We start from the raw sequence: 24,154 nt of genomic DNA on the forward strand, positions 1-24,154 counted from the left end.
CAAACCAATCCAAACCAATCCAAACCAATCCAAACCAATCCAAACCAATCCAAACCAATCCAAATCAAACATAAACCAATCTTAATCCAATCCAAACCAATCCAAACCAATCCAAACCAATCCAAACCAAACCAATCCAAACCAATCCAATCCAAACCAAACCAATCCCAATCCAAACCAAACCAAACCAATCCAAACCAATCCAATCCAAGTCCAATCCAAACCAATCCAAACCAATCCAAACCAATCCAAATTAAACCAAACCAATCCAAACCAATCCAAACCAACCAAACCAATCCAAACCAATCCAAACCAATCCAAACCAATCCAAACCAATCCAAACCAAACCAATCCAAACCAAACCAAACCAATCCAAACCAATCCAATCCAAGTCCAATCCAAACCAATCCAAACCAATCCAACCAATCCAAACCAATCCAATCCAATCCAAATCCAATCCAAATCCAATCCAAATCCAATCCAATCCAAATCCAAATCCAAATCCAATCCAAATCCAATCCAATCCAAATCCAATCCAAATCCAATCCAAATTCAATCCAAATCCAATCCAAATCCAATCCAAATCCAATCCAAATCCAATCCAAATCCAATCCAAAAATGGCCAAATCCAAATAAGTCTCTTAATCCAATCAAAATTTAATCTGAATCCAATCCAAATCCAATCCAGGTCCAATCCAAAGTCAATCAAAATTTCAATTCAAATCCAAGTCCAATCGAAATCTCATCCTAATTCAATTCAAATCCAAATTTATGCAAAATTAGGTCCAAATCAAATCCATTTTTTTAGTCCTCATTTTTGTGTTTTTTATTAAAGTTCACCACATTATCAAATCCAAATCCAATCCAAATCCAATCCAAATCCAATCCAGAACCAATCCAAATCCAATCCAAATCCAATCCAAATCCAATCCAAATCCAATCCAAATCCAATCTAAATCCAATCCACATCCAATCCAAATCCAATCCAAATCCAATCCAAATCCAATCCAAATCCAATACAAATCCAATCAAAAACCAATCCAAATCCAATCCTAATCCAATCCAAATCCAATCCAAATCCAATCCAAATCCAATCCAAATCCAATCCAAATCTAATCCAAATCCAATCCAAACCAATCCAAACCAATCCAAACCAACCAAACCAATCCAAACCAATCCAAACCAATCCAAACCAATCCAAACCAATCCAAACCAATCCAAACCAATCCAAACCAACCAAACCAATCCAAACCAATCCAAACCAATCCAAACCAATCCAAACCAATCCAAACCAATCCAAATCGAATCCAAACCAATCCAAACCAATCCAATCCAAACCAAACCAATCCAAACCAATCCAAACCAATTCAAACCAATCCAAACCAATCCAAACCAACCAATCCAAACCAATCCAAACCAACCAAACCAATCCAAACCAATCCAAACCAATCCAAACCAATCCAAACCAATCCAAACCAATCCAAACCAATCCCAATCCAATCCCAATCCAATCCAAGTCCAATCCAAACCAATCCAAACCAATCCAAACCAATCCAAACCAATCCAAACCAATCCAAACCAATCCAATTCCATCCAAACCAATCCAAACCAATCCAAACCAATTCAAACCAATATAAACCAATCTAAACCAATCCAAACCAATCCAAACCAATCCAAACCAATCCAATCCAAACCAATCCAAACCAAACCAAACCAATCCAAACCAATCCAATCCAAGTCCAATCCAAATCCAATCCAAATCCAATCCAAATTAAATCCAAATCCAATCCAAATCCAATCCAAATCCAAATCCAATCCAAATCCAAATCCAAATCCAATCCAAATCCAATCCAATCCAAGTCCAATCCAAATCTAATCCAAATCCAATCCAAATCCAATCCAAATTAAATCCAAATCCAATCCAAATCCAATCCAAATCCAATCCAATCCAAATCCAAATCCAAATCCAATCCAAATCCAATCCAAATTCAATCCAAATCCAATCCAATCCAAATCCAATCCAAATCCAATCCAAATCCAATCCAAATTCAATCCAAATCCAATCCAAATCCAATCCAAAAATGGCCAAATCCAAATAAGTCTCTTAATCCAATCGAAATTTAATCTGAATCCAATCCAAATCCAATCCAGGTCCAATCCAAAGTCAATCAAAATTTCAATGAAAATCCAAGTCCAATCGAAATCTCATTCTAATTCAATTCAAATCCAAATTTATTCAAAATTAAGTCCAAATCAAATCCATTTTTTTAGTCTTTATTTTTGCGGTTTTTGCCTTTCTCGTACAACAAAGTTGTACCGAAAGGCTATCATTTCACTCCAAATTCGAACTTTTGATAGAAGTCCCGGAGACCCATAATGTTATATACCATTCGACTCAGCTCGATGAGCTGAACAAATGTCTGTCTGTCCGTGTGTGCGTGTATGTGTGTGTATGTGTGTGCGTGTGTGTGCACAAAATGCCATAAAAAACATTAGCCAAATTTTCACATAGAAACTCTTAACCGATTTTCTTGCAACAAGTTGCATCCGACAGAGACTAAAACGCTGTTGATCACTATTGAATTTCATAATAATTGCAAATTGCAAAAAATAGATAATATTAAAATAATGATGAGACATAGTCACATAGAACAATAATGTGTTATGAAAAATGCCTTGCATCTATGAATATTTATGAAGTTTATCCGTGGCTTGCTCCCATTAAGAGTTTCATCGTACTATAAAGATGCTCGTGTTGCACGCATTTAGGCGTAAGTATGCTCTTCGTTCAGTTTCATAGTACCATGAAATTGTCCGAAAGTCAAAATTCGAACATAGGAAATTCGAGAAACTTTTGGCAGCGCCATCTGTCGTCTACTAGTGTAAATTTTCTATCATAACATTAGACGGTGTAACTGTTTTGCCTTTCTTGTACATCATCGAGGTGTAAGCGTAAAGTCTACATTTATTACCTTTTTACGCGAGAAAGGCGCCATCACCGCTAGGTTGATTAATCTGGTTTTTTTTTATTAAAGTTCACCACATTATCAAATCCAATTCAAATTCAAATACAATCCAAATCCAATCCAAATCTAGCCAAATCCACTGAAATACTGATTCAAATTCAATTCAAACCCAATCTAAATTTACCATGAATCTATTGCAAATCCAATCCAATTCCAATCCAATCCAAATTAAATGCAAATCCAGTCCAAATCTAGCCAATTCCAATCCCAATCCAGTCCAAGTCCAATGAACATCTCTAAATCCAATGTCAATCTCAATAACGAGATTCAAATTGAAAATCCAATCTTCAAATATGATTTTGTTAGCATATATTTTCTAATTCAGTATCAAATTTTGATCTTTTGTTAATGTTTTTTTTCTTTTTACAAATTTCTGTCACCCTGTTAACTCCCCTGCCCTTCCGATAGGGGATCTACCGGGGATGCTAGCCATCTTTGTTTTTGTTTTCATTGTGCTCTCTTTTTTACACTTTTTTGTCACTCGGTCTACTTCACTGCCCTTCCGTCAGGGAGCCTACCGGGGACGCTAGCATATTTCCACTTTATTTGCCTCCATTTTACGCTTATATTTACCTGATTGTTTCCCCTACATCACTTTTTCCGGGGAGCACTAGTAAAATCTGCATATTAAAATCGTAATTCTACCGGATGCGTCATTTTCGTCAACCGACGTCAGTAAACTGATTCTCATTTCACTCTCACACGAACATCGCGAAAAGTTTCTTGCTGGATGGAATCAAAATATCTTACAATCTAAGGTCGCTCGCTACACGTTTGAACGAAATACACTACAAAAGGTTGGAAAATAACTGAATGCCAATAACACATTGTAATAAAGTGAATATTTTTTCCGACACTTCATAGACCTTTTTTTTGTATCTTTATTAAGGAGACTTTCAGCCCGAGGCTGGCTCGTCTCCGACTTCATAGACCTGATCTTACCTACTACAAGTCGATGAATCTGAATACGATGAATACCAGAACTACCACACCTTACCTTATAGCTCGAGCTCGGTTTGGTAGATCTTACACCGTAAAAAACTTCGCAAAAGTGATCCTCCAGCTCTACGGGACAAGCATCTAAATAATAGCAGTAGACAATTAATCTTAACGAGAACGTCGTAGTGTGCAAATGAAGCAAATATTTACTTTCACATGCAAGCACAATTTAGCTAAAAATGCTATAATAACGAAATTCCTGCTCTTCTTTGATTACATGCTTTTCCGATAGATATCTTGCTGTTACCAAGATGCTAGATTAGCACGAGGAAAACTTCATAGAAAGTTAAACAAAATCCGATTTAAACAACCGTGTATCGACCTATTGCATCTTTGATAGCCATTCATCCTATTGGAAACAAAAGATAAATCGTTTATCAGAGAATCGAAAGAAAGTTTGATGATTGATTTTATTATTATTATTTTATTGAAAATATTAGGATTAATTTGTAAGAGTGGGTCTGTAATTATGTAAAAAATATTGGGAAAATGTAATCATTGTTTTATTGGATGCAAAGAAAAACTTTCATTTCCTTTAAAAACTATTCTATTTTTTAATATGATTTCATCGATTGGATTTATACCAGCAGACGAATGCATGTGTTCAGCTCAAAAGCAAGTTATCTGAAGTTATTGTAGGAAATCGAAACCTGATTCAAGCGACATATTGGAACGGAAACGGAAAAGTTTCGTACGGAGCAATTTCTCAGTTAAACGAAGTAATTAATTGACTTTCAAAAGTAGATACCTCCCCTGCAGCGCTACTAAGTGCGAGGATTAAATAGCCAATTTCGTGGAATGCTTGCTAGGCAAAAGCTGAACCATAAACGTGTAGAAATATGAACAAAGGTGATGGGAAAACTTCTCCGTCGTGTTGCAAAATCAGCAAACACAAAGCTTACACAATCTAGCTGAAAAAAAAACCGAATCTAGATAAAATTCAATTTGAAGCACAGTGGAAAATTTTCACTGTTTGCTTTTCCACTCAGCATTGAACTGAATAATCGTGAAGTGGCATGTAAGTATGTCAGTTCGAGTTAGTAGGTATCCTTGCCGATTGCGCTGGAATAACAAGAATGAGGCCAACTGAATAAATTTCCACAAGAAAAATACAAGGAATTTCCTTCTCGGATGGAATGCCATTGACGACATACCTAATTACGGTCAAAAGTGGTCAATTCTAATAAAGGTCTAATATGAAGCCAATTTGGGGTTTCTACCACCTATCAATCCAAATTTATGGGATTCTTTTAATATGGCTTTAAAGTCTTTTTCTTTTCCATGCCGAATTATTGACCAACCGAATCTGTGTGTTTCTAAATAAACAGTCCGTTTGATAAACTGCATATGGAGCATGTTTGTGCGCCCACTCCTAATTACAATTATCAAGCATGATTCATTGCACTTTTTGAAGTACAAGTGCAAACGGGCTTTAAGTTTTCTCCAACATCTGTTAATATGTATTGAAAGAATCAGTGAATCGGTGCAATTTGGCAAAAAGATTGTTTTTCCCAAAACAAAGTATTCGATTTGAATGTAAACAGCTAATTGATAATAGAATAGATAGAGCTGACTGACTTTAGAATATCAATTAAACACCTTTGATCGCTAGACTAACTATTTTTGAGGTAACAATTGGATCTATTGATTTTCATTAAGCTTGTTGATAAAAAATGTATGATTTTACTGCTGTTTTACGTTTTCATCCTATCTATCACAAATCGTTTCTAACGCCAAGACTGTTTGAAACATTCATCAGAATTTGTTTTTCCCTTCATCGTTGACTGAAGAATAATAATCGAAGAGAGATTTTATCACCACTCAGTAAAATTGACAGTCATTAAATAAACTTAGAGTTTTTCCGCCAGCCGTGATTTCGTCACGCTCGCCAGTCCGCCGCTGCCAGGCAATTGCGTAAATATTTGAATAAATTTGAATACTTACACAGTTACCGAACCGGTGCGGTGGCTCGACATCAGTCAAAAACACCAGAAGCAACTTGATCCCTGCACCGTTTTATGGAAACTTTACTCGTAAAGATTGATAAAAGTTACTGCCGGAGGGGGGAAAAGCAAGCCCGGCCGGTCGCGAAACATGCCACTTTTGTCGGCCTAAAGGGTTAACCATGATGGCAGCAAAATGGAAGGTAGGCTCTCCACTCCACAACTGTTGCTTCTTCAAAGTTGAATTTAAGTTTATTTAAGCGAGGAAGGAAGTGTTTTCCACAGAGCAGTGCGACGGATCTGCCAGATGTTGGTTTTTCTTAGTTGCGGGTTGTTATTTGATGTCTGCGTGCGGGAAAAGTGATGTGTTTAGCAATGGGCAGTATTTGTGATTCTCGATATATATATATATATATATTTTTTTTTTTGAACATATGTGCAAGGTACAGAACTATTTTGAACATTTTATGAATAATGTCTTCACTTTTAATAAGAATATGTCAACTATCAGGAAAATAATCTAGAATCTTTATGGCAATATATTGACATCGATTATACGTTATTCATAATATTTAGTTTCATAACATTGTAGTTTTTTCAAATTCCATACAACATGAGAAAAGCGAACAAATGAGCATTATAACCGTACAATTTGTAGGTAATACTCCGTGATTGACTAGAACTTGCGAAATTGTACAGAGAACCAAATAACATTGTATACAAAAAAAGAATATTATGCCAGCCTTCTACTTCTTCTTCATTGACATTACATCCCCCACTGGGACATTGCCGCCTCGCAGCTTAGTGTCCATTAAGCCCTTCCACAGTTATTGACTGCAAGGTTTCTAAGCCAAGTTACCATTTCTGCATTCGTATATCATGAGGCTATAACACGATGATACTTTTATGCGCAGGGAAGTCGAGAGAATTTCAAATCCGAATATTACCTAGACCGCCACCGGGAATCGAATCCAGCCACCCTCAGCATGGTCTTGTTTTGTAGCCGCGCATCTTACCGCACGGATAAGGAGGGCCCACTATTATGCCAACCAAAGTTTCTTAAAAATTGCAGCTTTTATTTATTGAAAAAAATATTTGAATTTCTTTATGTAAAACGTGTATGAAAACTTCATCAGTTAATTGCTCAACAGGATGAAAACTGACATGGGACTGTTATGCGAATAAGGGTAGTATATCTCTGCATCTCCATGATTGTCTTGGGATTGGATATCGTTTTAGTTACAAAGGATAATTGATCTGGATTCATTTCGGCAAGCGATGCGGTCTATGAAATGGGATATAATTATGCGCATTTAAAATATTCTAGTCACGTTTCTTACTACCGAACCGGCGGGACCAAAAAGCACGAACAAACATGCACTGAATAATTAATAATCTTTGATGATCGCGCGATCATTCTGCGTACTTCTCAATAGCACGAACAAACACGCACTGATTTGTAATGAACTTACTCAACTGCACAAAGTAGAGCAAATATTTATTTCGAAAATTTTGCGATCGTGAACTTTCCTTCAACGAGGAAAAAAATCACACCATGCACGCATATGCATGCATGAAGGGAGAAGTGAGATGTTCGTAATGAAAAGTGAAAACCCAAGCAGCACGCGCAACATCTTTCAAATAGCTGTTTGTTCCTAATAAATCGCATTGAAGACACTGGCAATACATCGAGTCACATTAAAGCCACTTCCCAGTTTCAGAAAATCACAATGTTTCATTTCCATTTAAGTGGCGTCGCAATATTCTACCCATTTTACTTCTTGGGTGGTTTAAAATTCGATGTGTGTCATATCAGAAACAAAACAGATAAGTTGCAGAATTAATAACACTTCGGTTCATTGCTGTTACGACAATGTTTCTGATATGTTGCAAAATACTTTGAGCTCAGCTGAGCAGTATTTTATTTTTGACAGTCCCCTGCATGTTCCGTATAAGGTACAATGAAGTTACAACTGACTTTGTTGTTTATGTAGTGCACTTGTAGCAGAATCTCCAAATAGAATTGTTGGTGTGATGGTTATAGTAGAAGGTTGCAAATCTCAAGGTCCATGGTTCGATTCCCGGTTGGTTTTTGTGTTTTTATTTTCATTGTAGCCGCAATATGTTGCAAATAGGCTCCACCTCTTGCGCTTTTTGTGTCACAAAGGAGTTCCAAATACGACGCGTTGTGCTTAAGTCAGACCTTTAGTAAGTCACACCACAGTTGTTGTTACTCACTGAGAAACAAGAGGTGTTGCTTGGGGTAGAATGAAATGATATGCACGCAGTAAGGAGTGAGTAGTGGGAAGTACGAAGTGAAAAGTGAGAAATGAGTAGTGTGAAATGATTTTTTTTCGAAAAAAAATTTCTTCAAAAAATGTTGTCTCTGGGGGGGGAGGTTTTATGCCCAAAACCACCCCCATGGCTACGCCACTGGTCTAGGATAAAAGAAGAAAGACAAAGGAAGAAGGAAAGAGAAAAAAAGAAGAACGAAGCAAGGAAGATGTAAGAAGGATATAGGAATAATTGAGAAGGAAGAAGAAAAATGTATGAAAGAAGGGACATGGAAGAAAGAGGTAGGAAGAATTAAGAAGGGCGAAGGGAATAAGGAGGGAAGAAGGTTGGTGGAAGTAGAAAAAAGAAACAGTAAGAGGGACGAAGGTATAAAAAAGAAGGAAGAAGTTACAGGAACGAAGAAGTCAAGAAGAAAAATCATGACGAAAGAAGGAATAAGGATTACTTTCTCACTTTTCAATATCTCACTTTCTCTTCTCTTTTTTTAACATCCCACTTCTCAGTTCTCAATTCTGACTTCGCTAAAAATCTCTCCCTTCTTGGATATCACTCGCATTGCTCACTTTTCACTTCTTATTTCTTATTTCCTAATTTTCATTTCTCATTTCTCAGTTCTAAATTTTTAGTTCCTAGTTCTCAGTTTCAGTTTCCATTTCTCAGTTCTTAGTTCTGAGTTTTCGGTTATTCAATTTTCACTTTTCTCACTACTCACTTCTTACTCAATTCTCCCTTACCTTTTCTCCTTACGCATTTCTTATTTCTCATATCTCTTTTCTCCCTTCTCACTTCTCACTAGTTTTACAATTCTCACCACTTTCTTCTTGCATATCATTTTTCGCTTTCCAATCATCTTTTCCGACCTCACACTTCTTATTCCTTATATGGAGTCTCATTCCTCACTTTTCACTTCACACTTTTTGATTATCACTACACACTACTCATTTCTCACTACTTGTAATCTAAGGTAAATATTTTAACTGTTCGGCCGAACGACAGCATTTGGCCAGACAGGCTGACATAAAATATGAATAGAAGCTATTTTTACTTCTTGCGTGTATTTTTCATAATTACATTTTAGAATATACAAGAAAAGCACCATCACCGCAAGGTGGATTAATTTGGATCTTTAAATTAAAATAAATAAGCACCGCTTTTGGTTGGATTTAAGAACACTATTATATCATCATGCATGCCTTACTCAATCCAACCCCATTTGACCTACTTGATGAACATCTCCGAAGCAATCATTTTCCGGGAAGAATTCATCGAAATAAATAAAAGGAATAAACAAAATTCAAACACTGGTCGGAATGCCGATGGATGATGGTAGCTGAAGGCCTGTCGAGAAACTAACGAACCAACTTTGGGCGGAGGGAGTACAAAATCCTCGATAGAAGCGTCGACGGAAAGCGCTTCTAGGGAATGTTTAATAATTGTTTTAGAAGAGGAAAACTTTCGGCATTATAATCTTCATCGCCGCATCATAAACAAAATCTCTTGTCGGCTGCTGACGATAGCGCTGCCGGTTGTCGGTTGGTAAGTGGCTTTACGAGTGGGTTGCATAATATACAGCAAACAACCAGCCAACAAGCTTGTGCCTAGATAGTTGATTGTGTCGTCTGGAGAACTACTAACCATTGTTTTTGGCAGCTTATGACAAGAATTTTCCGACTATACTCTTCACGAGGGTCGAAGAAGTGTTGAAGCGTAGAAGAGCAACTTTTTCGGTGCGAACAATTCCAAGCTGTCAGATTTGACAGGATGAGTGTCTGCTATTCGTCAGCAGTATTGAATGCTGGCTCAAGGGGAATGTTTGCCTTTCTGGTACACCAAATGCTATAGTATCGTAAATCCTATAGTATCACTCCAAAACGAACTTTTGATGACGCGGGAATAAAACAATAAGGCCGTTACAAATATTTAATTAACATTTTGTCCTACTGGTCTCCAAAAGGTTAAGGGGGGAGGGGGATAATAAAAAATAAATATTGAAATAAAAAAATGAAAAACTCCTCGGATTTCTTAAAGAATGTTTTGAAAATCCTCAAAATTATCCGAATTTTATTTTGTTGCCCACTCAAAATATTATTTTTTGGCTAAAAAAATCCGAGGAGGGAGATAAAATAGTTTTTAAATATTTGTATCGGCCTAACCGAATATTAATAAAATAAGATAAAGCTGAAGGCAGATATGTTATATTAATAAACAAAATAATGAAAAATAATTTGAATAAAAACATCTCTAGTGTGATAATTTATCGATCTGAGATTTATAAATAGTAGGTATTTCTACGTTTTAATGGTAACTCAATTCAATCATATTACCACATCATATAGGTACACAAAGGCTTTTCCAAATATTTGTTTGAGAAACTGCATATGTAACATTTTTGGCCAAAATGAGATTTTTATATATTTTGAATCCTCGTCCAAAAATACATATTCTGGCAAAAAATACGAAAAAAAATTTTTTGTTCAGGAATGTATGGAAAAAATTTCGTTTGTTTGAGAAACTACATATGTCCACGTACTTTGAAGAGCAATTGTGGAGTACTGCTTACAGTGCCCCAGGGTGTTGAGTTTTGCCAAAAACTATTGATCTGTATCGAAGAAATCGAAAGATTCGGTGCAAATTTGTTAAAAAACAGTTTTTTGATGTTTTCTCGAAATAGTGTAAAATGGACTTATGCAGTTTCTCAAACAAATGATTCATTTGATTATAATAATTAATTTAGAATTAGCTAAAACTCACGGTCTTGTTTTCTCTCACATTCTTCGGCTGATTAAAACACAAATACTTCCTTCACTATTCCCAAAAGTAATCCCATATTCTCTTTCCTTTACTTTCAGTGCGTGCAAACTATCGGACAAAAATAGGGCCGACCGGCTTGCGCGTCCACGAATGTCACTGCTGGGGAAGCCGCTCAACTATAACCGCGGCTCACGACGTGATGCCCGTTATAGGCGGCTACAGAGCAGGGTCTACAACTTTCTGGAACGGCCGCGGGGCTTCAGAGCGATTTTCTACCATGTACTTGTGTAAGTATCACGAAAAGTTGTCGTTCCATAGTGATGGAACATTTTGTTTTCTTTCTGCCAACCTACCTATCGATCGTACAGACGTCTGTTCTGGATTAGATAAATCTCCTACTACAATTTGTGTCCCTCCAATCCTGTAGGACAGTGACGAAGAAAGAATCACTTTCTCATCTGGGAAAACGGATCCGCAAATATTTACTCTTCCAATTTTAGACGTACCTTTACCACTCAAGCCGCTTCCAGAGATCGGCCATAAATCAAAAAAATCGCCAACCGGTCCATGGGGAAAAGGATATCATATTAATGACGACAGCGGTTGTCAGCATTTTTGTTTTGTTTTACTTGAATCTTGGCGCTATAACCATACAAACGAGCAACAAATTAGGTATAAGCGATAAATAATTTACTAACACCAAACTTTTTCTGTCATCAACTGGTATTCAACTAACATTAACAAGCACCATTGAAGTTTTCACTCATGACAATGCGCACTATTGTAGAATGGATACAGGCACGTTTTCCTACGACTAAACCAATTTCTACACCAACGGTGGTGAACGGACAATAAAGTTCTAATTTAATTTTCATCAGCACTCGTGCCACATCCACCCGCAAAGTGGCCATTTCCCATTTACTGGTTCGCAGCCACGACAAGGACAACGAGCTTTTTCTGCGCTGTTTAACATGCAACCAAGCCTAACTAATGGGGTTTCCTGTTGTTTTGCCCAATTCCATCGACCACCGAATCCGTGATCTGGTTTTGTTTGTCATCGTCATTCTCTCGAGAATCATCGAACCGTGCGTGAATAAATAATGTGCCATCTTTTCCATTTCAAAACGTGCTTTGTAATCGATTCGATTTCGTCATGCTGTTCGGAATCAACAGCTGCAAATTGAAGTTGTGGGTAGGGTTAGGGCGTATACTTGGGGCAAAATGTGTCTTCATTTTCTTCCATGGCTCTACATTCCAACTGTAATTTGGCCTGCTTTTCAACTTAGTGTTCTATTAGCATTTCCTCATCATTTTTTTTATATATTATATGCCTTTTATATGCCCGCCAATTGCATGAGTATGCATCTTGTGTGGCAAGTACAGTGGATACACTATCCCCAGGGAGCCGAGCATGTTTTTGAACCAAAAACATCTAAGGCCGAACCGATATCTGAACTCGCCATCTACGGAGCGGAAATCCTACGCTTTTACTAGCAAGGCTAACTGGAGACCCAAAGTATGTGAAGGATGTTTATTTGGATTTTGAATTCATTTAATTAAATGAAGAATTTAAAGAATGTGTAATAGCGAATAAATCCCTAAATAAACCAGGGTTTGATGGTTCAAGGGAATAAGTATAATCGTAGCGATTGTCCCGATAATAGTAGTTCACTATGAACGGACTGTCTCATATACTGTTTCTACAGTTTCAGGTGATTCGAGATAAAATTCTGCGTAATTTAGCGGAATTGTGTGTTTTTTTACAAGGATTGGAGGCCATCAAAAATTTTCGCGACAGACACCTGATGCACTACACAATATCCAGGCGGGGCTGAAATAATGTCCAAGGGTTTTACGACCCCTCCCCAAGTGACTGCGAGTAAGGGGGTCTGCCTAGGAGGTGGTGGGGTTGGGCAGTGGGCTCTGCGAAATCCCTCCCAAAAAACCAAAGTGTTCGTAAGCAGACTCTATTAAAGCGACCGTGTGCCGCTTACAAAGCACAAGCTCAGGGAGCGCCATCGGCACATCAGGGTTGATTCCAGTAAGATCCTGATTATGGTATACTGAGTGCATGTTATTGGGCTGGTAGTCTGGACATTCTATTCTCTTAGGAAGGCCGGTTGGCACCCACCTGAAACGGCGAATGGGCTAATGGGCAGGCTGTTTTCCGTCCCATAAAATCGTGGCAGGTCTAGCAGCACGCGGTACAATCCTGTCACACAGTTGTCAAACTGCATGCCGCAAGGTATGCATAGATAATCATGTGATCAATAAAGTGCAGGGATTGAATCCTAAAGAGAATGAGCAAGTCTCTCACTTATCATCTATGTATACATATACGATATGTAGCATCCCGCGTTATCATGGCTTGTTATGACTCGGAACAGTTTTTGCCTCGCTTTTATCGTTGTTCGTTATCTATTGAGAGTGATTTCTGCAAACCCTGATAAAGTGACTACACCAGCAGAATTCGACAGCAGCCGCAAGGGGGACCCTTTCGTTAAACGAAGTGGCCTTAATCGGTCACCCCAAAGGTCGCCGGGGGAGGCGAAGGTGATGACCGTGGTGGGTCAGATGAGGTGCCGGTCGACGTTTAAATGGACGACTCCACTCTGACCAAGGTCATTAACTCGGTGATGATCAACCACGAGGATTTTTTTTTGGGGTCCATTTCATTGAACTTTTGTAGTATACCCGTGTCATTTGTTTAGTGCATGTCTTTCTGCTCCATTTCTATTGAGAAGAAATGAAGTAGTCATTTTTTATTCATATATTTGTCAAGCTTAATGTAAGGCCTCTTTAGATTAAGGTACCGCTATTGATATTCTTCGAAAAATGGCTTATACCAATGGCAGCCTAAGATTGAGTTACGTTTTTACAATTTACTCCATTGACTCCATCCAAAAGGTGCAAAGAATGGGTCATCTAAAAGCAAATTATAGTCGTTCCATACTCTTCCGACCATCACTCATAAGTATTAACAAGAATAGTAAGAACTAGAGCACAGTGTGATAGATCGTACTCCACTCCACGAAGAGTGTCTACCCAGCATTACAGGCTCCGATAACTGCCTGGATAATTGTTTCCCCCCCCCCCCCCCCCCCCGGGCCAGTCATCCCCTCAGCACGGGTCGCCTGACACCTTGGGATTCGGGGTTAGGGACGTCATATTGTCAGCTTCAGTGTTGTACCGAGCCTGGCGATATGACCGGATTTACACCGTTACGCACTACTTCAGAGTATCCATATCCCAGCGTAACGGAAGAACAACCACGAGGATAGCGGAGGCCAGTCGAAGGAGGTGATCACTGACGTTTCAGATGTAATCATGTCCTTTATGGATATCCGCGTAAACTATAGTAAGGATCTGAAACAGGCCTTACTGACCCTCTGCACTCTACTTGTGGAAGCCAAGTCGGAATGGAAGACTTTGCTAGAGGCCAATAAGAAGGCGGAGCACAAGATCCGCATTCTTACTGAGGAGAAGGAGTCGGCGGTGAAGGCCAGGAAGGAGGCCAAATCGGAGATTCGTCTCCTTACTGAGGGGAAGCGGCTGGCGGAGAGCCAGACTGCGGAACTCCAGAAGCGGATCGCCATCAACTCTGAAGCTAAGTAAGGTCACGCAGGTGGCGGACCCCAATGTAGCTGAAAGGGCTACAATGTCGCCTAAGAGGAGAGATGCGGAAATTCGCCCGGAGAGGATTGAGCAGACAGTTGGCCCTAAGGATCAACGGAAATCAGTGCCTCCACCAAAGAGGATAACTGAGGATAGCTTGCGCCGGGAGGAGGACCTGCCGTGGACAGAGGTAGTAAATCCCAAAAAGTCGAAGTGGAGTCGTCAACAAGCCGCAAGGAGTGCGGCAAATGGAGCTAAGCGGGCCACTGCTAAGAAGGGTAGAACCCGTGAGATAAAGGGTGCGCCTTTCAATGACAGTGGCAAGTGAAAAAGCAGAGGCGAGGCGATTATCGTCAAGACTGATGATAAAAGCTACGTTGACATCTTGAAGACTATTAAATGCAGCGAGAAGCTCTCTAATCTAGGAGGAGATGTTAACTGCATCCGTCGAACGCGGAAAGGCGATACCTGCGCAGCACAAGTCAGACAAAAATTGTTGCTGCAACTTTATTGTGACTGAATCCGGTCACATATAAGTTCAGAAGCCTATATAGAACATGTAGGCTGCTAGGGTATGATTCTCGCCTTGAAGCGGGATGCTTCAAGGTCCTGGGGAGGTCATGGGAAAGGGAGTTCAAGTTGAAGCCCTATGCCCAGTTTCGAATACCCACAAGGGCCTGGATGAGATAACCGAGGCGGGCTGAAAGTCTCCTAAATAAAGACAAAAAAAAAAAAGATAACCGAGGCCGGAGACCTGATTGACGCACTGAGAGATCCGATATCCAGGAATCCGTGATTCGGTTACGATAAGGCAGGTTGCCTCATTCCAAGTACCTGTGGCTGAGGCCAATAAGGTACTGGATAAGGCAAAACTGAAAGTGGCCTGGTCGATATGCTCGTTGAGCATAAGCCAACCAATTCAGGCCTGTTAAAAGTACCTTGGCCACGGTCATTAATCCTATGACTGCAAGGGGCCTGACCGCAGTAAGCTATGCCGTTGCTGTGAAGCTGAAAACCGCCAAAATGTCTGATCTGTCTCCCGGGCACAGAAAACAGGAATCTTACAGGTCCATCTAACGGTCCAGACATGCAAGTAACACAGCTAAACTTAAACCACTGAAAGGCAGCTCAACTGCTGCTACAACAGTTGGTTATTGAATGCAAAACTGATGTTGCCTTGCTGTCCGACCCATACCGCATCCCTGCTGGGAACAGCAGCTGGATAGCGGATATGTCAGGTATGGTGGGAATCCAGGAGATAATATCATCTTTTGACGATGAGGGTTTTGTCATAGCCAAGGTAAACGAAGTTTACTTTTGTAGCTGCCACTGTCCTCCTAGATGGAGTATAAAGCAGTATTTACACTAGGGTAGTCGATATTCTTGCGGCGAAACTAACTTGTTTAAAACCAGTAGTTGTAGCAGGTGACTTCAATGTGTGGGCAGTTGACTGGGGCTCCCGGTTTACTAACACTAGAGGTCATATCCTGCTAGAGTCTCTAGCGGTATGAAACGCAGTCCTGCTGAACGAAGACCAAGTGCCAACGTTCAGAGAACCGAACGGTGATTCATGTATCGATGTGACCTTCTGCAACGCATCCCGGTCGGTGGAGCCAGAATGGAAGGTTCATGAGGGGCATACTTAAAGTGACCATCAGGAAGTACGTTTTATGGTCGATTATACCCCCACAGGAACCACAAGGCGGGTCGGTGCTACTGATCCAGGATGGCGCACCTCACAGTTTAACCCGGAACTGTTGAAGGAGGCACTACGATGGTTGAACTAAAGGAATAGCGGCGAAGAATTAACCGAGGTACTAACACGTGCCTGCGACATAACGATGCCAAGAAGAACTAAATTCCAGGAAATCTACAAACAGTGTACTGGTGGTCGAACATGATCGCAGATCTCCGTTGAACCTGTCTTAGGGCCAAAAGAAGGTTGCGACGTGCTAAAACAGACGCTAAAAGGGTCGATAGCCGTCGGGTATACCAGTCAGCGTTGCCGGAGACGAGCCAGCCTCGGGCTGAAAGTCTCCTTAATAAAGTCAATAAAAAAAAACCAGTCAGCGAGCAGAACTCTGAACTACGAGATAAAATGTAGCAAGAGAGCCTGCTTTGAACAGCTGTGCTGGATGGCCAATCACACCCCATGGGGGATGCATACAGGGTAGTGATGGTTAGGACCTGGGAGCGAGGACCAACAGCACGCTTCCTGAGATATCCCCAGAGATGTTAGCCAGAATAGTATAAGGGTTTTTTTTTCCGAAACATGAATCATCGAACTAGCCCGTTACACCGTACAAGTCAGTCGACGTGGTACCGCTAGTGACTAACGAGCAGCTTATCATAGCTGCAAGAAAACTTAAGCTCAATAAGGCTCCAGGCCCATATGGTACTCTAATCCTGGTCCTTAAACACGCCATTCTTACTGATCCAGATATGTTTAGGAGCTGCCTCCAACGATGCCTGGAGGAAGGAAACTTCCCAGACCGTTGGAACGGCGGAAATTGGTGCTATTGCCGAAGTCTGGCAAACCGCTGGGAGACCCTTCGGCATACAGACCAATTTGCCTACTCGACACAGCTGGGAAGTTGCTAGAGAGCGTGATCCTGAATAGATTATCGGATTATACGAATTGTGCTGGTGGTTTATCTAGCAACCAGTATGGTTTGCGTAAAGGTCGTTCTACCATCGAAGCAATTCGGTCGGTAACAGATACGGCAAAGGTAGCGCGTGGTTTGAATAGGCGAGGTACTAGGTACTGCGCATTGATTACACTCTGATTACACTCGATGTAAATAACGCGTTTAACAATGCTAGCTGGGCAGCTATAGCTGACTTCCTGCATCGCTTGAGGGCTCCGGAATATCTTTGCTGGATACTGAAAAGTTATTTTCAGAATTGGATGTTGATATATGACAGCGACGTTGGTCAGCAGTCGACATGTCTATAGAAGTGTCAGCGGATGATCATCGTACCGTTTCTGTGGAATATCATGTACGACGGAGTATCACGCTTAAGTCTTCCGGCCGGTGTAGTAATAGATGTGTCGGGTAGAGGTTATATGGAATGTGGTGAACACAGCGTCTCAACAGATTAAGTCCAAACTACAGAGCTCTGGTGGCGTCTTGAACAAAACCAGCAGCTGCAGCATAAACTACTGTTATGTAGTGAACACCATGCTAACCCCGACAATAAAAACGCCGTGGGTGGACTACGGAGCCCTCCGTACGTAGATATAGAGGTCATTGCGGTTTATGTTTGTTGTCTGGATGCTGGTCTCCTACGCGAGTTTATGATACAGACCGATATGTTACTATCATAGCTTGCGATCGATAGATGGTGAGGCTACCACCCTTGCAGTCGATGTTGTATGTAATGAAGTCGAGTGCCTATGCTAAGGCGTGAGTGTTCTGAATAGTCCTTTCCTGATGTATTGCTTAATTGCGGGCCGGAGGATACGGACTGGTGAAAGGGCTTTGGTTTTAGTGGGCTTTAGGTCTCATGTCCTCCTTGCCTCGATCCCCCCGGAAACACGCAAAGCTGCGACTACTTTGGGGGACGGGAGAGGGTTTGTGCTCATGCACTTCTTCGAATATTCCGGCCCCTAGGCCAGCCAACACAAGATCGTATAAGATATCACATAAGATGCTAAAGTAGAAGCCATATAGGTACTTCCCCACACAATATGTACGTATATCGCCTCCACTTTAGCATCTTATGTTGCATCATATACGATTTTGTGTTGACTGAGAGCTTAGTTCGCCGACTGGCTGGCTGAGATCCACTGCTACGTAGCGTTGTCTCGATCCCTCGGCGGTCGTGCAACAAACTTCCTGGCTCAAATCCTCCTGAATAACTCGGCGTCGAGGGTGGTCCACCAGTTTCGGTGAAGCAAACTTCCGCACTGATGGTTCCCCGATTACCGGTGGTTATCGCAAGGGACGCTTTCGCGCATTGGGCTGACTTCGTCTTCGGGTTGCAGAGGTGGTCCGACAGTTCCCGAGCAGCACAAGTAAGACAAAATCGGTTACAGCAACTTGTTCGTGACTAAATCTGGTCACATGCGAGTTACAGTAACATAAATGGAATATGTGTGCTGCTAGGGTTTCGGTGGTAGATGGCGTCCGTACTGGCGGTGCCCAACATATCCGAAGCGCTTCCACCTTCTTTCTTCAGCAAGTGGGCAGTTCGAGTGCCAAGGTCGATTGACGATTCCGGTTGGCAGAAGACTTCCGATTCGCCGATGCCGACCCGAGGCCAAACACTGCTCACTGCCCTGAATTTACCCCCGTAACTACACTTATTCACTGGTCAATTTTCCATCTACGTTGTAGTTCCAACTGTATTTGCGTCACGACTCTGCTGATCGCATTCCACGTGCCTTCTTCGTAACACATTCGCTTTCTTATTCTGGACACAACGGTGAATTAGAATGACCAAACAGATGAAAGTACTTCCGGAAACATCTGTGGCCCGACAGGAACTGTGTCAGGTGAAAATTTACTTCACCATGCTTTCTGTTCATCCACACCGACAGGTTTGGGATCCACCTCCCTTTCTTCGTACTGTCCCACTCCTGTTGACATCTCGCCATCGAACAGATTCTCACTTCCTGCCTTACGTTTCTGGTGTCTCTTCGCCGATAATACTGGATATCTTCCTCCAGGGTCATGCAGATGGGTAGCATTGCCGCAATAACGCATACTACCTTCGACGATATCGTTCTATTTACGCCCGCGACTCGAATGACCATCAGCCGGAACACACTTTTCAGCTTTTCCTGATTTCGCTTGGTTTGCAATGCATTGCCGGAACCCAATACCACAGTATTGATGACGAGACACTAGCTAGCACACGCCTCGTACTGCTTCTTGGTCCGCCTACGTTTGGCATGATCCTCGCTATTGCGTTCATTTCCTTCGCCGACTTTTCACAGGCGTAGTAAACGTCACTGTTGAAATTTAGCCGAATACTGCTGTCCGGTCGAAGTGCTTTAACGAATAGGTCTTTGTTGAAGGATTTCGTTTCCCACTTCCGTTCACTTGTTATCCTTCTTCGTGTTGCACCAGGGTTTCGTTGTCCAATACTGTAGCGGATCGCTTGGTGGTCGCTGTGGGGTACTCTTCGCTAACTCTCCAGTTCATGCTTTCCGTCAACGGAGAACTGCAGAACGTGATGTCGATGATAGACTCCCTGTTACAAGCGTTTTGTAAATTTTTTCGGATCTTTCGGAGGAGTTGCAATTTCCGAACAAGATTGAATGGATTCCAGTGCTAGTTACCAGCAAATTGGTTCTATGCTTTTCTGGAGATTCAATCAAGTTCTTCGAAGGCAACTTGGATTGTTCACTAAAGGAATGACAAACGTCTTGTCGATTAGGAAGTGAAAACTGAACTGAACTGAACTGTATTTTCCAAAGGACCGCTTAAGCTATATATACATAATCTTTGGGAAATCGACCTATACATATTAATTAGTGTTCATATCATCATTACCTATACCTTTAACCAATTCTAACTGGTATTCTAAATTCTTACTGCGTGAAATTCTAATACAGATGGCACTCTTATAATTTAGGTGCTGACCTCTAAAAGCCCATAGCTAAAGGACCTGCAATTCTTATTAGAAGAGTCTCAAATTGCATCCAACATGGAATGCAATTTCTAATCGTCGCGACACCTATCGTGCAAATACTTATGAGTGGTGCCATCTGTTATCCTAAAGGATACAAGTTTCAATGCAAGAGGCAATCTTGCAAACGAATGAATGGAAAATTCCTATCGTGAGTATGTTTATTCTATCCATATGAACAACGCTCGAGAAGCGATCATATCTAAAGTAAACATTCGAAAACGGTTTCCTATCTAGAATTTGCTCTTCCTGGGAGGTAAACTATCTAGAATAAACATATGCTAAAGGAAACATTTATGGTTTGAAAACTAAACATAGATTTATTATCTGGTCTATGCCTGGCATATGGTTCTGATGATACGAACATTGGGTTGGTTCAACTTAACATGAAATTTGAATAAAATGTTCAAACTATTTTTAACACTCCCTAACATCTCTTCGAAATCTAGTCACGGAGCCTTCATTGCACAATCGTACGTTTAGCTTCGCTAGTGCTTCCTATCAGCTAATATCTGGCTAAACTGCTCCACGGTGCACCTTGGAGGTGCATAGCAGCTGGATATAAAGACGCCGTTGGTTTTGGCACTCACGAAGTCTTCGCACGGACTCTCCACAACTTCTTGAATAGTAATAGGGAATTTGCGCACAACTTGTATCGCAGCCATACCCGTTCTATCTGTCACCCAGTTGCCGTTATCAGGGGGAACTCGATACGGCTCTGCAATTATCGCGACATCGCTCATCGTTTCTGCTGTACATTGCCATAAAAGTTGCTGTTCGGTTTCACAATGATTCAGATTAATCTGAATTATCTCCACTACTGCTGGCCTGCGATCGACCTCTTGTAGGCTGGACATCTGTAGTCGCCCGTATGATGGTCATTTCCGTCTTCTGTAGTGCAAAGCATACAATTCGGTGTGTGCAGTCTCTCGCAAGATGAACTGTTTCCCCACATTTCCAGCACATGTTGGATCTGTCTGGGCCTTTACAAGCTACCCGGTTTCCAAAGCCCAAACACTTGAAGCATCTCTCTGCAGATTTGTTCACATCTGAGGCGGCTTTCAATGAGCATTTCATCCATCCAGCCTACTTCCAGTGCCTTATGAGCAGCGTTTACACTTTATGCAGCGTCATGTGTTTTACCACCGACCAATATTCTATAGGTTTTGTTGTCCTGGTTTTAACTATTCTGTCCTTTTTAATTTTAATCTATTATCATATTGCATAAAACCTTGGTTCTGGAAGGTCCTTTGGTTTGATCTGAGGGTGGCTCCATTTTAAGCCTTTTTCTCCAAGCACCCAATTGGCCTTGGCTTCACTAGACAAGTGAAGAACTGATCCCTGTATCAAAATTCACACAAATAAAGTTTAAAAAATCAGGTATATCAGGCAAACATATTACTTTAATTTTTGTTTACCTTTAAATTATTTTAACCAATTTCGATCCTTTGAGCTGATACGAAAATACAGCTATTTAAACTATTGTGCTTTCAGATGCACATGATTCGTGCGAACCAAATTAATGACCTGTCATTCCCACCACTTTTCCACCTATTGAAAACCGATTACCCATATGGTGTCCTCTTCGCCAACCGCACCCACTACCGGTTGGCCCGAGAAGTACTAATTATGTGCTCATGTAAATGCAATCAACTTAATTATCTCAACATACTAAAAAATTGATTTCCCATTCCAAGCCATCAGCGTCCTGCCATTTCTCAAAAGGGTAACAAGGTTGGGGTCGACTTTCCGTTCCATTGAGCTTTGAGTTATCGCAGTGCACTGTACACGCTAAAAATGAACTACTCAAAATTGAGTCGAATCCGACTCATTTTCATTAAAAACGGGACAACTCAAAATTTGAGTAAAAGATACTACTTCAATAAAATGATGATTGCACTTAAACTAGGAGTCTGTTTGTCGTAAAATGCACTTAGATAGATAGAAAAACTTGATTCGCATCTGTCGTATTAAAAATTGATGGAAGGCCAAGCTTAACTTTCGCGAAATCATCATTTTATTGAAGTAGTATCTTTTACTCAAATTTTGAGTTGTCCCGTTTTTAATGAAAATGAGTCGGATTCGACTCAATTTTGAGTAGTTCATTTTTAGCGTGTATGGTAGGCAGAAAAAAAAATCGTTGGCTTTTTTCTACGATCGAATTTGTATCATGGACATCGAGGGCGAAGCAAAAGTCCCTCAGTTGATCTATCTATTTTTTTATTTGATTCATAAAACAAAAGGTTTGAATAAATTAATCATGAAACACAAAATATGAACCCCTCCATCCTCTTGAATTTTTAGGGGGCAATAATAATATCTCAGTAAAATTTCATCCACCGGTTAATGGATGAAGCGATCTGAGGAGTTTTTCGATTTTATTCATATTTTTATTCACACCCTTGGCCTATCTAAAACCACTCAGACATATGTTTTTAAATAAATAATGGTAATAAGTTTCTTAGCTGGTAAAAATATTAACCTCAAACAATCCCACAGTGAGCAGCCGCTTATCCGCGATGTCCATTCGCTTTCACCGCAATTAGGAACAAACGAATACTCGTAAATCATCTCATAAATCAGCCAACCACTATCGATTGATCGCGTTTTCCGTCGTCACCATTATCATCAGGGTTACCATGCTTCGTCGCCGTCTATGATGGCTGCTTCAAAGTACCGGAATGAGAACGTCATCCACCGGTATTGGTGATGGCCAGGCGTTGACCGCGAGGTCAACGACGAGGACAGCCGGTCCAGTTTGTACCAAAGCTACCATCAATGCAACAGCAAGAACCTTCGTCATAAACAGAACAAAAAAGTGGCTACATAGATCTATGCTACTCGGAACGCCACACCGTACGTACCAACCGGCAGCATACAGGTGATGAAAATTGCACGCCTGGATACTGCCACCGGGAGAGATAGAGTGCGAGTATGATTTATGCTGAGGCACGAACAAAGTCGAGTAAAGCACTACTACCTCTTACCACATGCTTATAAAGGGATGGGTCCTTTGGGACTGGCTTGTGTTGGCAGATATCCAGAGGAACGACATCTTTTTTTTTTGCTGGCACTGTCGATGAATAGTAATTTAGCACCTTCCGATGAATGGAGAGATATGAGATAACCCATAAGGACCCATTTTGAGTGATTTCCGTTTGCTGTAGGAAGTTTGCTGGCCCCTTTGTTGCTTCGAGATTTAGATAGCATCAGTAGCACACCGACAATATGTGTAGGAAATCAAATTACTGTGATTGAACAATGATGTACAGGAAGTGGTAGTTGTTACATAAAATAGACATCAATTTCCTGGATTGAAATTGTAAATCTGATTTTGTTTTAATTACATTTCAACTCATCTGACTGAACATTGTACAGTTGTACACTACAGATACAAGATTGTTGAACACAAAGCTTTAAAAATATGATACTTGATACGTAAAAATATTGATATCGTATTGCGTATATATTATTCCATTTTTAATTTGGCATTATTTCCTTATTGCACTGTTAATCCTGTAGCTCACAATCAAAATAATAATCTCACAGGAAAGCAGAGGAAGTAATGTTAGCCAAGAACAGCGGTTCTCAACCTTTTTCTTGAGAGGTACCCTTCGAAAAGCATTAATTGAGGCACCCCCTATGTTTTTTTGCTGTAAATGAAAATAATCGTAACTCTTAAGATATATGAAAAATTAACCTGAAAACTAACAGAATTTATGGTTTTCCATAAACTTTAATGAAATTTTTATTTTCTTTGAAACTTCCCAATTCAAATTGAGTTCATACATCGTTTAACAGAACTTTTTTGACTATTGAAGGCTTCCGAGCGTATTCAAAGGAGGCTTCCGAGCCTCTTGAAACTAGGATTCCGCGTCTCTTCCGAGA

General features: G+C 40.6%; 1 protein-coding gene across 2 annotated transcripts in view; it reads left to right on the forward strand.

Moving 5' to 3' along the window:
• Positions 1 to 24,154, forward strand: part of LOC134210927 (potassium voltage-gated channel subfamily KQT member 2-like) — a 685,380-nt gene that overhangs the window by 349,292 nt on the left and 311,934 nt on the right. For both annotated transcript variants that reach the window (XM_062687367.1, XM_062687366.1), the window contains exon 2: positions 11,113 to 11,301. In XM_062687367.1, the coding sequence (XP_062543351.1) occupies positions 11,113 to 11,301 (189 nt within the window). The remainder of the gene's footprint in view (positions 1 to 11,112; positions 11,302 to 24,154) is intronic.

The sequence above is a fragment of the Armigeres subalbatus genome, chromosome 2, assembly GCF_024139115.2.
Source record: "Armigeres subalbatus isolate Guangzhou_Male chromosome 2, GZ_Asu_2, whole genome shotgun sequence".
NCBI lineage: Eukaryota > Metazoa > Arthropoda > Insecta > Diptera > Culicidae > Armigeres > Armigeres subalbatus.